General features: G+C 46.6%; 2 protein-coding genes across 2 annotated transcripts; both read left to right on the top strand.

Annotated features, from left to right (window-relative positions):
• Positions 1–4697: 4697 nt before the first annotated feature.
• On the top strand, positions 4698–8320 carry LOC128310046 (uncharacterized). Its single transcript, XM_053046582.1, has 7 exons — positions 4698–4794; positions 5073–5272; positions 5346–5498; positions 5576–6724; positions 6801–7173; positions 7238–7896; positions 7953–8320. Exons 1-7 carry the CDS (start codon positions 4698–4700, stop codon positions 8115–8117), a joined length of 2796 nt encoding a protein of 931 aa, XP_052902542.1. The 3' UTR covers positions 8118–8320.
• Positions 8321–8757: 437 nt separating this feature from the next.
• Positions 8758–9613, top strand: LOC128310047 (ecdysteroid-regulated 16 kDa protein-like). Its single transcript, XM_053046583.1, has 4 exons — positions 8758–8857; positions 8927–9046; positions 9113–9282; positions 9351–9613. Exons 1-4 carry the CDS (start codon positions 8758–8760, stop codon positions 9477–9479), a joined length of 519 nt encoding a protein of 172 aa, XP_052902543.1. The 3' UTR covers positions 9480–9613.
• The last annotated feature ends 6214 nt before the right edge of the window (positions 9614–15827 follow it).

A 15827-nucleotide genomic window follows, 5' to 3' on the forward strand; every position in this document is an offset into this window, starting at 1 on the left:
GATTTGTGCAGCGTGTTTGGAGATGTAACAGGGAGCATGATTTTAAATCGCAACATTTATTAGATAAATCAAATGTTTGATGTTTCAGTAATGAGTCTGAACTGTATGACAATTATTAGTATGAGATATGGCTTATTTAGCCAAAAGTTTAGAGATCCACGATAGATTCAAAAATTGAAATATCAGTTCATTTCACAGAACAAATGACATGATGAAATTATTTCATGTCTCATTCTATTTCTACTTCTTATTCTAAAGATATTCTAGGGCGTTTTGTCATATAAAGACTTATTTCGACCATCTAGATAGGTGAAGTCCTTGAGGTCATGGGGGTTCAAGTTCAAAATTTTATATCTTAGAGCCTTGGCGTACTAGACCTAATGCTGAGGCACAAGGCTTTTACTATCATGAATTCAATATCCCAGGGATTCTTGTCGGACGCATGTCACAGCGGTCACTCCGTCTCAATTTGGGACCACTCATCATCCGACCATCTGGACGACCTTAAAGGACATTACGGGCTTGGTTGTCCGGCGTAATTCTAATGCTACAAAAGGCGTCAACTCCTTGGTAATCATCTTGTTTAGCCTTGGGGATCGTGTGTCTCTGCATGTTGCGCATTTATTTTATTAAATTGGATTAGGCACTTGAGGTATGGCGCATCTGAGCACCATTGCGAGGGGTTGAGATTTCCAAAAAAACCCATTTTGTACCAAAAACAATTCTTCATCAAAGAACCTTCAGTCGCTACTTGTAGCACATACTCAGCTCAGAAGTGGCTAGTTTGGTATTGTAGACTTTCTTCAAATTTGAGAAGATAATGTAGATCCCAGATCGACTGTCCTGACCATGTAGAAGTCCTTCATTCCTTCCTTGCAATGATGTTTATTATCGAGAGACCAACACAGTACTTCGTTGATATTCTGACCTTTCTTCAAATTTAAGAAGATATTGTAGATTCCAGATCGACTATCAACTCTATCCGGCAGACACGAAGTTGGTCATACAGAACTCCTTCACTCCTTCCTGATCATGTTGTCAATTGTCGAGAGACCAACACAGGTATTCGTTTGAAATTCTAGACTTTCCTCAAATTTAAGAAGAAACCTTCGATCGACTACATCGGACAGACACGGAGTTACTGTCCATATATAATTAATGCACTCCAATTTGAAGCATACAATTGATCAAAGATGCAAAAAGCTGAAAGACGAAGCAATGCTCTAACAACAACAAACAACCTTATACAAAAGTTATGGATATTACCTTCACATTTACGCAAATTAACGATCGCAATATAAGACGTAAGTAATATATGTAAGTGACGGTAAGTAAGTGATTTAATGTGGAGCAATCAACCACAATTCCATTTCGGAATCAAAACAAATTAGCAACAATTTAAATACAAGTGCAGCAGCATTTTCCTCCAATTTTAAGAAGTAATTGCTTATTATTCGCAACACGGTTTTGCTGATTTTCTGTTAGCGCCTGGCAAAATAAAATAAACACCCTTCATCATTCGGACGCCCCGGAACGAATTAAAGAATCTGGGCTAGACGATCGCAACCTGTGCGCCCGTGTACTCAATTCATGTCGAGCAAACCTGTTGCCAATGCTGCAAAAGAGCAAACGAGCTGATTGCGATGAAACGGTACTCATCCCATATCTTCATACTCGTACTCGGCTATGTTGTTTTTTGTTTGTCTCTCGCGCGTACAGTCTTTTTCAATGAGCAGGCCATGTTTTATGCTGCACGGATGGTTGTGTCTCTGTCTTATACCTACGCTGTAAGCAACTTCACCCACACACACACAATCGATTAAGGGGGGAGAAGAATCCGCGATCGCGGTCTTTTCTTCGCGATGCCACACAAACACACCATTCTGCTTTGCGGGGTTTTTATTGCCCACGACCCAACCACCTGGTCTGGGTGCGTAACGCGCATGCGAGCGACTGGTGTAAAAGTATCGTTTCATTCTTAATTTCCACCTGGTCTGACTCATGTGCAAGCAGCCACAGATGGTGGCGCTGTCTGTCGTTCTTTAAATTGTGGCATAAATTCATTTCCGTGGCGATCGCCGAAGATCTTGCAAGCAGACACCAGTGGTAAGTAGCTTGGTGAAATAATCATAATACTGCCTTTTCGGAGTGGTGTTACAAGGTGTTCAAAAGCAACCGTGGTCCGTAAAGCTCGAAATCCCGAAGAGCAGCTCCTTGCAGGTGGTAGTGTCTTTACAGCCCGTACCCAACACCCCTGCCACCTTCTCGCCTGCCATTCATGTTTCACACGCGCGTGCCAGCATAAACAAGCATAAAACATGCGCAACCAACACAACCACACCGGACGGGCCAGCGCTCACCAACACACCGGACCACATTCCCCGACCGAACCGAGAACCGTTACACCTGGTGGTGCCCGAGATGCCTTCAGTCCGACTCGGGTTTTGTCCGCGTGCGCAAAACAGAGAAGGAGAAGCTCTTGGAGGGAAGAGCAAGAACATAAAAAAAAAACGCGCACACAGAAAAAAAAAACCTGTTGCGTCCATTTCCGCGCTCGAAGATCAAGCTGGGCCCTGCTGGCTTGCCAGCAAGTTCTAATCCCCGAGCAGGTTCGGGCGCATACATTTGCCGTGCACCTATCGACCGATCGAGATCGGGATGTACGGGAAACGCGTTCGGTTTGGTTGTGTTGTGCGTCGAAAGCGCTTGTGAAACCTGCTGCCTGGATTGGGTGGAGTCCGGCCATCCTTTTTGCTTTATCGTACCGTACAACGATCCAGGCGACTCCACTGTTCAACTTTCTCACCACCGCCTGCAGTCAGTGTGCCGCCAGCGTGAACGTGACATATGGGGTATAATAATGGCCGTTATTCTAGTACCTAGAAATAAGTTCCCGAATATCCTAAATTTGTGTGCTCTGTGTGTCTCTAGTGGTGTCGAGACATCGAGAACCGATAAAAGTCTCTTCACCCGTACCAACTGGTGTGCAAGAAGTTGGAACTACAGAACAGAAGGAACAGAAGAACCGAGAAGTTGGGGAGGGCCGTTAACCAAACTCAACACTGCGTGACGGAACCATCCGGCGTGCGAAGATTGTGTTGTTGCTAGTGTGCCTTAAGGTGGAAACAGTGCGGTGTTGCGACCAACCCAATGCCTCGCTTCCAACGTGCCTGTTGAATGGCAGCTGACGGCGTTACGGTGTGATCCGATGTGATAGTGGGTTATTAACCCTCGTGCTCCGCTATCGTGGTGATCGATTTAGTTTTGTGATTTAGGTTCAATTCTATCCGGGTCCCCTCCCGAAATGACGTTCCCAACCAGGTTCCGGGGTTTTTTTTTTTGGAAGCGACAAAAATGCAATAACCTCCACGACCTGAATCTGGTGACCCTGGGATTATGCATACCGGATGCGGATCTGTGGTTGGCTGTGGCGTAAAGACGAATATTCCCGACAAAACAGACTAACCACAGAACAGTGAAACGAAGGGGGAAAAAAAGCCCCAACCGTGAACGTCTTCATATTTGCACACTACACCCCGGAACGATCTGTGCTCCGGCCGTCTGGGTCTGGGAGATCTCTGGCGAAACGATCCGGTCTCACCCACACCAAGCAGCAAACGGGTGCCCCCAACGCTGGCAGGAAACGAAACCGGGGCTACATAATTATCAGTGCGGTGGGGATCGTTGAGGAACCGCGTACAATGCTGGGAACGGTTCGCATACGTTACTTAGCTCGCCCTGGCCCCCGGGCACCGGTTCGTCGTCCTATTAATCCCACCACCACCACTCTTTTCGCGCTCTCTCTCTCTCTCTCTCGCTTACCATTGCTTAGCGGCCAGGCCAGTTCTTCAAGTTCCCTTCCGACTGCAGACGCCACTCCTGGGGGTTGCTTCTGTTTAATAACTTTTCCACATCAAAATCACTGGAATGTGAAATTTAAATCAATTGTTTGAAGCGAAGGTGGCGTTGGTTGGGTAGAAGCGAGTGGAGTGAGTTTGTTTGTTTGTTGCTTCCCTCGTCGGCAAAGGGTTCCTTTTCCAGCTCGCGTACTTCGAGATCAACTGTAGTGGAACAGTGCCAGGCGTCCCTAACTTACCCTTCGTTGCTGGCAATTGCTGTGTGGCAATCTTGCAGTGACCGTGGCCGTTCACGTGACGGGACCGGGTCCCAGTTGCAGTACGAACTCCGACCGGGGCAACAACACACTCGAGTTGCTGCTTCATTGGCGGCAGTATCGAAAGTGCGGGATATCTCCGTTTTGATAGCAATTCCAACGTTCCCAAAACGATCGAACTCCACCCGAGGAAGATTATCGCTCCGACAACTAAAAAAAAAAAGGAACCTTAAATCAGTGCGTTCGAAAGTGGCATCGCGGTTTATTCCCAGGCACAAATTATGATTGTCTGGGCCCTCTGGGACGAATCAGTTGTAGCCGAGTGATTAATAGCGCGCCCGTCGAGTCGTCGTCGTTCGCACGAAAATTTATTCGAAATTAGCTCACCCGCGTAATTGGATGTCGTGGAATTCCGACCAAAGGAATGGCTGGTTGTCGTCTTCTCTTTGCGCCTGAAAGCTGCTAAAGCTTTTATTCGGCTCTGGTCCCAGTTGTTGTTCCCCCCCGAGCGTGTTGTTATCGTGATTCCCGTGGCCGTAGTAATTTCCGATCGTGGCGTTAAACAGCAGCAACTGGAAGAAAGATGCGCGTTAAAACGTTGAGACAGATAAAGAATCAGCGGGGACATCGTAACCATCATCACAACAGTCACCATAACCACAGCCATGCGGCAGCCAATGGTAGTTGTAACAGAGATTTAAAAAAACTGCTTGATGATCATTAAGTTTGAAACCATTCGGCAGCAGTGTTTAACCTTTTTGGCTTGTGTGTGGCACACCGAACTACTCCGGTTCGTAGTAGTGTGGCGCATATCTGCCAATTCTCACGCACCGTACGCTTCCATCGAATCGCCACAGACACATACAGAACGCACCGCGTCATCCTCCGTTCGCTTACATTTTAATCGTGCTTTTAATCGTGCTTCTTCTTTCATTCTCTTTGCGTGTTCTTCATGCAGCAGCGATTGAGGCGCACTATTTTTCACCCGAAAGACTGAACGCGCTAGTGAACTGCATGAATCCACCGTACAGAATGCCGCCACAACCGCTCGGTGCGTACGGTATGCAGCACGAACATCACTCCAGCATACCGGGGACGGCATCGACGGAGGCACACGTACTGAACACGCCGCTCCGCACACATTCCTCCAAGTTTCCGGTAAGTCCAAGTCCCCCCGAAAAGCAGCACGGTGCGGGTGTCCCCAAAAACCCAAACGTTTTGCATCTTTCAGATCGAACGGGAGCTGATACTGTCGTCGAACAAAAACTCCTCCAAAATCCCGCTCATGCAGGACAACCGAAACAACAGCATACCGGCACTGTTGAATCGATCCGCAACCTCGGCAATCGGGCCCGATCTGCCGGTGAAACAAACACAGGCATGGGTGAGTGATCGTGATCGCGGGTACGCAATTCGGAATAACAATGTAACCTCACTAATTGCTGTCTTCCCCGCCCCCAGAACCAACCACAAATGGACGTAATACATTCGGCTGTGTCCGGTTCGATGCCACGCACGATCGTACGCTTTCCGGAAGATGTGACAGCGCTGGCGGATCGGGATGGTAGCTTCACCCAGCGGGAGAAAGATTCGACCACGGTGAAGAAATCCGTCACCAAGACCTACCACACGCTGAAGGACCTGATCTCGTCCAAGTTTAAAAAGGACGCCAACGAGCAGAGCGACGAGCTGAACAACGTAACCTCAATGCTGCACGGCCACCAGTCGAACTTGGAGCAGGGTTCGTCAAGCAATCAGCAGCACGGAGGCAGCAATCAGAGCGGATCGTACATGTACAGCTCGGCGTCCGATAACAATCTGCTGCAGGCACAGTCTAACCTCAACGTGTGGCCGTCCGGCAGCCAAAGCAACTCCCCGCTGTACTACCACAAGAAGTTCTCCGATCCGGCCGAAGGCTTCGGCGCCTCGAAGGCACTCTCGCAGCCGCAGCTCAACATCGGCGAACCGGTGAACCGTAACGCGCAGCACGTGGTCAGTCTGTTGCCGGCCCCCGTCGACGGTACGGATAGTGATGATGGTGGATTCCGGCAGCACACTGTTAGTCGGCAGACGAACCAATCCATGCCGAACGGGGCCGGCCAAAGTCAGGCGGCGGCGGCTGCGGCGATGCACACCAGCCGGTCCAACGCTCAACAACCTGCCTACATCCAAAACTATCGCCACAATCACGCCCAGCAGCAGCAACAGCATCTGCAGCAGCAACATCACATGTCGTACCAGCAGGCCCTGCATAATGCCAAACAGCGCGCCGCATTGGAGGGTGGTTCCAACGGCTCCAACATTCAATCGCCGTCCTACAATACGACCGTGACGGTGGGGGATCAAAGTTCAAGCCATCTACATCATCATCACCACCATCACCATCCGGGTGATGGACCGGCCGGACTGCAAAAGCACACCATCTCGGTGGACATCAACAGTGGGTCGTCGGTGAACATCTCCACCGGGGAGTCGCACGATGCGGGACCGTACGACAAAAATGGGAATCATTCGTCCAACATCGATTCGGGGCGTGGTAGCTCCTCTATGGCCACCGCCAGTGCTGACGCGGTGATGGAGAAGAGTAAAGTCAAGGCAGACGGTGAATGGGTAAGTGTGTTTCGGAAGATCTTGTAGTTGGGGGTTTTGTTGAGGTTTTAATGAGTACTGTTGTCCACTTTTGAAGATTGATGTGGTTGACGTGGAGCTGCGCAACATTCTGGAACCGGGTATGAAATCTATGAACCTTCGCCCGGAGAGTACCATGTCCGAGAGTGCCTCCTCGATGTCTCCACCGTTGCCACCGCTCTCTCCACATGAGGCATACAGTCACGGAACTGGGCAAAGCAGTAGCAATCTCCAGCCGAAGCCCAACAATAACGCCACCAAGCTGCAGAAGCAAGAGTACGGCACGGATACGTACAATCGGGCAAGCAAAAACCCGCAGCCAATCGGGCCCTCCAAGGGACAACCGTCGCCCAACACAATACAGAACTACATGAACCACTTGAAGCTGTCCAGCAACAAGAAGCACGAACAGAATGCGCTGAAAAAGCACCGTAAGTAGAGTACGACTTGCAATATAGGGAGTCCGTTTTAATATTCCGCTTCTTGCCAAAACAGTGTTCGGACTAGATACGGACGTGGCCTCCGTCACCAATACGACCCGATCGCTCGATCTCGAATCCCTGCTCGGCGGCCCCTGGGACGGTGCCCAATCGGTGTCGGAATCGGAAACCGATGGCGGTGGTTTACAGCAAATCCGGAACCAGCTCGAGGGTCTCGAGACCATGTACAGCGAGGTGCTGAAAATGTTGGGCAATCGTATGGCCACCAACGAGTCAACGCTGCGGGCAAATAGGCGTCGACGGCATGGCAGCATGTCATCGCTACCGTCTAGTTCGATCAGCGGTCGCCCAATTCGTGACCGGCGAAGATTGGACGAACGTCGCAAGGTGCGTGATATCAAAGGCATCAACAAACGCTTCCAGCGGCTGGAATCGCACGTAGTCACGCTAGCACGCAGCGTGGCTCATCTATCCTCTGAGATGCGCTCGCAACATCTCGTGTCGCAGGAGCTCGAGGAGTTGCGCAACGATTTGGCACTGCTGCGTTCGCAGTCGATGCACAACCTGCCGCTGAACAGCAGTGGCAATGCGGGTAACGCATCCACACGCGAACCGATCAACCTGACCAACCCGAAGCGCGTGAAGAAGTTGACTAAATTTTTCGGGGAAGATCCACCGCTGATGAAACTGTTTCTCAAAAAACTCGGCTATGAGGTGAGTGCATCCAGATACCTTGACTGACCTGTCGTAATGATTTCCTGTTTCCACAGAAATATGCGCCCATCTTCGAGAGCGAGCGCGTCGGCATGATCGAGCTGCCGTACCTGGGCGAGGAAAGGCTGCAGAAGATGGGCATACCGCTCGGGCCGAGGCTGAGGATTCTCCAGGAGGCACAAATATCGCTGTGTCGCGATACGACGCTCTGCATCGTTTAAGCCGCGTGATCGTACGTAGTGACGTGAGCCAAAGAACTGAAACAAGCAAACAAGTATTTTTTTTTAGACATCGTGTGACAGTGTTCTCCGGTGCAAGAGAGATTAAGCAAAATCGAGGGGGGGGATGGTGCTATTGGCAATCGAAACCTGGCTTCTGTCAGGCCAGGTTGGTGGACGTTCGCTTATCACCCCATCCAGTGACTAGAACATTACGAAATTAAATCTCATTAATCTTTGAAACAAACCTTCAATCGTCCTGCTACTTTCGAGTTAGTCTATATCACAAGGCGTATCATTGCAGAATAAGAATGGCAGTTTGTAAGAAGACCCAATTCTCTTCTCTGCCCAAGAAATATGGTCAGAACATTGACCTTATAAGAATGTACCGAATAGTGCTGGATGCTGTCCGACACACATCGTCCTCGCACATTGCTCGTAAAACCTCATGAGATTAAACGCAAGTGATTAACGGCTGCGTTGCAGCTCGATGCTGATAATGGGCCAAGCAAAAACACGGCCCATTCATTGGAAAGACGCCTTATCTGCGCCACGGGTAGAATAACTCCTCGCGTGAAACTGATCTTTAGTCGTTGGTGATTGCTTTCAGCAGCAACAGCAAGGTCGTCTAGTTGCAGTGAAAATGAAGTGCCTCCAAACGGTTGCGTCCGTCGTCCTGCTGGCACTGTGCCTCCATGTGGCTGCTGCCGAAATTGTGAACTTCCAGAAATGTCCTGGTGAAGGTAGATAGTGCCCATAATACACATTCTTCCAGAAGTGTTCTTCAAAATGCTCTTTTTTCTACTCGTTAGTCGCTGAAAAGTGTACAGTTCACCAAGTCTCGATCTCACCATGTCCGGAAGCTGAGCAAGGAAATGTTTGCGTCCTACTCACTAAATCGCAAGTTAACTTAACATTCGATTTTACTCCGGGTAGGTTTAAATACGACCAAAGCTTGCTTCGATTGTGTTGATCATATATTTCCCACGCGTTCTTAGAGTTCGATGCTCATAACCTCACTGCCGATGTGGCCTGGACTAGACCCAAAGTGGATCTGCCCTTTGTTGGATTGGATAAGGAAGCCTGCGAGCGTACCAATTGTCCGGTAGTCTCCGGTAACCGGCAAACGTATACCTACAATTTGACCATCAAAAAAGAGTACCCTCCGGTGGGTGACATTGGCTTTACACTCGTTGCATAGAAGGACCAGCATGACGATTTTACTTCTTTCCACAGCAAGCTTACGACGTCAAATGGAAGCTAACGAGCGAGAACAATGATTCCTGCTGCTTTATTGTACAGATCAACATCGCCAAGAAGAAAAAGTCCGCTAAAGGTACCCAGTCCGATGATGACGAGGAATAGTGCGGCACGAGAATCTTTCAAGTGTCCACACACATCACACGAAGAATATTATTAGTGCTCCAAACCGTGCAACCGAGCAAATCGGTGAAATGAAATGAATATCAATAAAAATGGTCAAAGCAGGCCGAACTGTTCACATGCGAATGATGAAGCTCGGTGCACTATCGCACTCAAGTGCCCCATCGCGCCCCGCGAAAGTAAACATTTAACAAAACCCTTAACCCAAACACCGCACCGCTCGTCCAGAAGGTCAACGGTGCGTAAGAATTGGCAGTGGTATTGATACCGCCATATCAGCATGAGAAAGAAAGTGTGTGGCGGGTAACAAACACGATCGATTTCACGATTTCAAGCTGAACAACAGGGTGTTTTCAATAAGTTCGAATACTCTTTCAAAATACGGTTTAAATAAGCTGTATAAAATTTTTTTATGTGTCTGATTCTGACACTTATACAACATATCTTTAGAACAAAATCTCTACTTCGTATTACTTCACGAGCTCCCAATGTTCGGGTTGGTCCGAGGTTTGCGAATTCCCGTCTTGAACTGGTCCAAATCGTGCTCCTTGTATTTGTTGAGAATCGACAATAGAATTCAAATTCGGAGAGCATGGAGTCCACAAAGTTGTGACCAAAAAGTTGATTAAATCATTCAGCAAACAAGCTTTGGACCGTATTCCGCAAAAGCTCTGGTGCGGAGGTCCTGCTTGAACACGTAGTACTCATCTCCGTAGTACGACTGAATCTCCCCTTCGACGATTGAAGGCAACAACTTGCACGAGTACACGGGTACATTGATTTTTGATGTTGTTTTTTTAAAGAATGCCTGGAGAAGTGTCCGCGTTTCTAGACTGCAGTACGATTAATATCACGACCGAAAAAAGGAATTCATGACTCCCGTGCCAAAAGATGACAATCCATTGCATTCGAACTTATGGTACACCCTGTAGTTCATCAGTTGCTTTTAATGTTTGGAATCCAGGCCCTTGTAGAGGTATTGACTGCACAGGCAAATGTCTGATTCAATCACATGATTTTGCACCAGTAATGTGGCTATTACATGGTTTTAAACGAGTACAGAGGACTATCGCAGACATCGTCAATAATACTCTAATAACTCCTCCAATTATCCTCCCCGTTAAAGTTCCTGCCTTGCTTTTGCAGCACGGGGCTCAGCTTCACGCGGTATGTTCCTTCAATTCATCCTAAGCCCTGTGTTTCAAGCGATATCGACATCATTTTAACCACAAGACGGCACCGTTACCAAATCCCGCTGAGATCAATCTTATATACTATTTTTGACGACCATGACCTAGTACGATGTTACTCCAGGTATAAGGCCGTGGCATCGTCTGTGAAGAAGTTTCCTTAAACACCCTAGGCGTATTTACGACCAGTACATCCGCATTTACGAAATGCCCAGCAAGATCTATGACTCTGGAATTTATCAAATACCTTTGTCTAGACTCCTTTATTCAATTCTGAGAATTCGGTAGACGATCGCTTATCAATGTGGAATTATCCAAAGTCCTTTGTCTAGACTCCTTCATTCAATTCTGAGAATTCGGTAGACGATCGCTTATCACCTCATTTGCTGACTGACCACACTATCTGCGATCATCTGAATGATCGAATGATCTGAGTGAAAGATGATCAGCGAAGCTGATCTTCAGTCATTAGCGAAACCTTCCACCGTCAACAGCGACATCGTCTAGTGTCAGTGAAAATGAAGTTCCCCCAAACGGTTGTGTCCATCGTGCTGCTGGCACTGTGTCTTTATTTGGCTTCAGCCAAAAAAGTAGACTTCGAGAAATGTCCTGTTCGAAGTGATCGAAAGGGTAAATGATTCTAATTCTTCCAGTAGTGTTCGGATAACTGATTCTTCCCATTTCATAACCACAGACAAGTGTACAATTCACAGTGTCTCTATCACACCATGTCCGGGAGCTGAGAAAGGACCTTTCTGCACGATTTACAGTGGATCGAATGTCACCATAACATTCGACTTTACACCACGTATGCTAAGGTACGGCCAGATTGGATTTCGTGTTCATTAATTCCATTCCTTCCATATTAGAATTTGCCGCCGATACGCTTACTATTTTTGGGTTTTTGACTACGCCCAAATTTGATTACTACCAAATCTTCAAAGGCGTGAATATACAAGCCTGTAAAAATACGAACTGTCCGTTGGTAGCAGGTAATCAGCAAACGTACACCCACAATTTTCAAGTTGGAAATTCGATTGTTCCGGTAAGTGACTAAAGTTAACCCGGTTTTATTTAACGGCTAGCGATGGGAAACTATACGCGAGATCGCGATCGTAATATTTCAACTTATTTCCCACAGGAAAGATACACAGTAACGTGGAAGATGACGAAGGAGAATGAGGATTACTGCTGCTTTACTGTGCCGATCGAAATCTCCAATAGGACTAACCTCGATTAGATTTCCTGCTTCGATGGTTACGATGAACGTACCCGATCATTCAATCACGCCTGATCATGCTTTATGGATCGTACCCACACATTTTAACGTCTAGAGCGTCATCGGTCCACGTCATTTAGTCAATTTGTAGAACTAGCTGCAGTTCAAATAAAACGACTTATATATTTTTTCCGAGAATTATTAAGTTCAGTGTGTTATCTCCTACCTTCCGTCCATGTCATTATCATCGTTTGAAGTTCGTGGAAATATGAGTTCCTCTCCACAATTGTAGAAAGTCGCATGAAAGGTCTCGCCGGGGTAATCGTAGTTACAAACACAAATTAGTTTGGATTATTTCGTTCTGAGAATTTGGTGGCCCTTGGCTTATCATCCCCATCTATTCACATACTGACGCTCACTGATCTGTCTCACTGATGGGCGATGAAGCTGATCATTAGTCACTGGCGAAACCTTTCACCATCAACAGAGTCGTTGTCCAGCTTGTGTGAAGATGAAGTGCTTCCAAACGGGAGTCCCCGTCGTGCTGCTGGCACTGTGCCTTTATCAGATGACTTTCGCCGAAGTAGTAAACTTCCGGAAATGTCGTGATACAGGTGGATAGTGCATGGAGATCTCATCCTTTGCGTGTCTAGTTATAGTTTTTTCCGCCTAATAACCATAGAGAAGTGTACAACTCACAACGTTTCGATCACACCATGTCCGGAAGCTGAGGAAGGAATTGCGTGCATCGTGCACATTGGATCGAATGTCACCATAACATTCGATTTCACACCAGGTATGTGAGGTAACACGTGACCTGAATGCATTTCGTTTCTATAAATCTTATTTTTTGTATTAGAATTCTCCACAGATAAGCTCATTTATGATGCGTTTGTGATTTTCCCCAATCGTATAATTGAGCTACCGTTGTACGGAATTGGACCGGAAGTCAGTAAGCATGCGAAAGGGCTGGTGGTATCCGGTGTGCGACAAACGCACACCGAAAGTTTTCCCATTGGCTTGATAAATATTCCGGTAGGTGGCTTGAAGCAAAAAAGAAACAATTCACGAACCATTACAGCGTGGTGATTTAATTTCTTCGCACAGCAACAATACGACTTCAAGTGGAAGGTGAGAAGCGAGATTAACGACTCCTGCTGCTTTGTTGTGCCGATCATCATCGCCAGGACAAACAAGAGCATTTAGGATACCCGTTTCGATAGTACCAACGAACGGTCCATACCGACTAGAACTATACGTGTAGCTTTTGTTGAAGATCAATGAAAATTGTCAATCAATAAATGAAGATCGGTGTTTGATCGCGTTAATAAATAAAGATTAATACAAACATTAATTACACAGAATAATCATTGACTCTTAATAATAAGCATTGACCAGACTCTTAACCAAGACCAAAGGATCACCACCGACATAAATATGTAATAGTGCCCAATTCTACCGGATCGGAATCTTCGAATATTCATCGACTAAAGTCTAAAGTCACTTCATGCCGTATGTTCTCTATCCTTTGGAGCTCCTCGAAGGAAATTATAACGTACCTTTAATACCGACTTTCTCTATTGTCGCCTGTAGTGCCCAATTGCTTGCATTTTGAATCATATTACCTCGCATCTTCTCCCGTTTCCGCTAACGCATCAAAGGAAATCATTTAGTTTAGCCTTAATGGGCATGCATACAATATCAACTTTAATCTAAACTAAAGGATCAGGAGCTCGTCTGTATAGACTCGCTGTCGAATAGTCAAACGAGTTTTGTAATTGCCACAAAGTTGTCCTACGTTACATTTGAACCAACTCGGGCAAACAACTGTTATTTGGTACTAAACGAGTTCGGGGAACAGCGACTTTCGAACCACTATCAGAGGAAGCAGTTTGGAAGGCTTCGCCAGGTTCATGGACGTAAATGAGGCTCTCCACTATTGGAAATCAATACCTTATTCTGCAAATTGAGAACGCATTCGCTTATCACCCCTTCTATTGACTGACGTCGCTATTTGCGATCATCTATCTGATGCTCGGTGAGGCTGATCTTTAGTCATTAGTGAAAGCCTCTACCATCAACATTGCACATGAAGCTCCTCCAAACGGTTGTGTCCGTCGTTATGGTTATGTTAGGCCATTTATGGCGGTCGATCTGTTGAAAGGATTTTGTTTCGCTTGGTTGTTCAACTGGGAATGCTCTCTGGGAATTTAGAGGACGTTCGTTTATCATCTCATCTATATGCAACGCTAATTCCAGGGATGATCTCTGAGCCTAATCTTTAGTCGGTAGCGATAGCTTCCACCATCAACAGCAACGACGTCTAGTTTCAGTGCAAATGAAGTGCCTCCAAACGGTTGTCTCCGTCGTGCTGCTGGCACTGTGTGTGGTGTCTGTCGATGTGACGAGCTTCCAGAAATGTCCTGGTGGAGGTAGATAGTAGACGTGCATCTCATCCACCCAAAAGTCTCTAGTAATAGTTTGCCCACTTAATAACCACAGATCAGTGTACAATTCATAAGGTTTCGATCACACCATGTCGCCAAGCTGTCTGGACTTTATCCAGTAGATCGATAGTCACCTTAACATTCGACTATACACCAAGTATTCCAAGTACACCAAGTATAAAGTGGCCAGAATGTGTTTCGTTGCTATCAACTATTTCAAACCACATTTTTGTTTCCAGTGGTAGGTGACTCTGATTGCTTACCTATTGGATTAGGACCAATAAACTCACTAAGCCAGCATGGCGGTTTTACTTCTTCCCACAGCAAAACACTAACGTCACGGTGAGGCTGACGAGTGAGAATAATGAATCCTGCTGCTTTACTCTGCCGACCACCGTCACGAACATTTTCAAAGGAAACAAAATCGGTCCGCATAAGATAGGAATCCGCTATGGATAGACTACAGCAAGGCGAAACTTTAGTCGCGCAAACAAATATAACAAATGCGGCAGCAGAATGAAAAATATGCTTGTGGATTTTGGTATTCGGCGGGTTCTAGAGTTGAGATAGAAAATTAGTTGCAGCTATTTTAGTTGCTTTTTATATGGAAATGATATTAAACAGTACTTATTCATCAGATTCTTTAACTTTACCGAAAGGTCTAAAAAGTCTTTCGGTTAAAAAGCTTTCCGGGGACAAAGACAGGGGAACGAACTCTCCTGTCTGCTACTTAACATAGCTCTCGTATATCCGATTGAAACGCGAGGCCTTACTGATTGATTTGAATATCAATACGACAAAGAAAAATAATCTGCTGGCCAGAGGCGCGAACCTTGATAGAACCCGCTTGGGGAGCAGACTATCAATTGACGGTGATGATCTGGAGATATGGAGATATGGAGGAGTTCTACTATCTTGGTACGATCATAACTCCGCATAACAATCTAAGCAACGAAATCCGGAGATGCATTTATAAATCTTTGACGGTTTTTATAAAGCAGGGAGCGTGAATAATGACACTTCCAGCAAGCTAGCTGTGCTGTTTTCTAAAGGATAAAAAGCCACGAGCTCGGGCTGATCTGGGCTGCTAGCTGAGCTATGACTGGGCCACGTAAGGAGGATATCGGACTCATGCTCTACCAGAAAGATGCTCGTCGGCGACCGGACGTAGTGGCTCATTGGCTGGATCAGAGAATAGAGCTAAACCTCTGGGTTATTGGATGCAGCCCTGGACCGTGTTTCCTGGAAACGGATTGATGACCTAACCATATCATCGTACAACGTACTCTACTAAGAGTGGGTCAAGTAGTAGTAGGTCAAGATTCTGGGAATTTGAAGGTTCGCTTATCATGTCATCTACTGACTGACGACGCTATTTGCGATCATCTATAAGATGATCAGTGAAGCTTTAATCTTCAATCTTGAGCAAAACCTTCCACCGTCAACATCGTGACATCGTCTAGCTGCAGTGAAA

This window comes from Anopheles moucheti, chromosome 2, assembly GCF_943734755.1.
Source record: "Anopheles moucheti chromosome 2, idAnoMoucSN_F20_07, whole genome shotgun sequence".
NCBI classification, from domain to species: Eukaryota; Metazoa; Arthropoda; class Insecta; order Diptera; family Culicidae; genus Anopheles; species Anopheles moucheti.

What these genes read in the sequence shown, in the direction of transcription:
- LOC128310047 (XM_053046583.1), top strand. Translation starts at nt 8,758, where the DNA reads ATGAAGTGCCTCCAAACGGTTGCGTCCGTCGTCCTGCTGGCACTGTGC. An exon ending in CCAGAAATGTCCTGGTGAAG is followed by an intron (nt 8,858 to 8,926) that starts GTAGATAGTGCC and finishes TCTACTCGTTAG; the next exon opens with TCGCTGAAAAGTGTACAGTT. An exon ending in TCAAAAAAGAGTACCCTCCG is followed by an intron (nt 9,283 to 9,350) that starts GTGGGTGACATT and finishes TTCTTTCCACAG; the next exon opens with CAAGCTTACGACGTCAAATG.
- LOC128310046 (XM_053046582.1), top strand. Translation starts at nt 4,698, where the DNA reads ATGCGCGTTAAAACGTTGAGACAGATAAAGAATCAGCGGGGACATCGT. An exon ending in TGAAACAAACACAGGCATGG is followed by an intron (nt 5,499 to 5,575) that starts GTGAGTGATCGT and finishes CCCCGCCCCCAG; the next exon opens with AACCAACCACAAATGGACGT. An exon ending in TCAAGGCAGACGGTGAATGG is followed by an intron (nt 6,725 to 6,800) that starts GTAAGTGTGTTT and finishes CCACTTTTGAAG; the next exon opens with ATTGATGTGGTTGACGTGGA.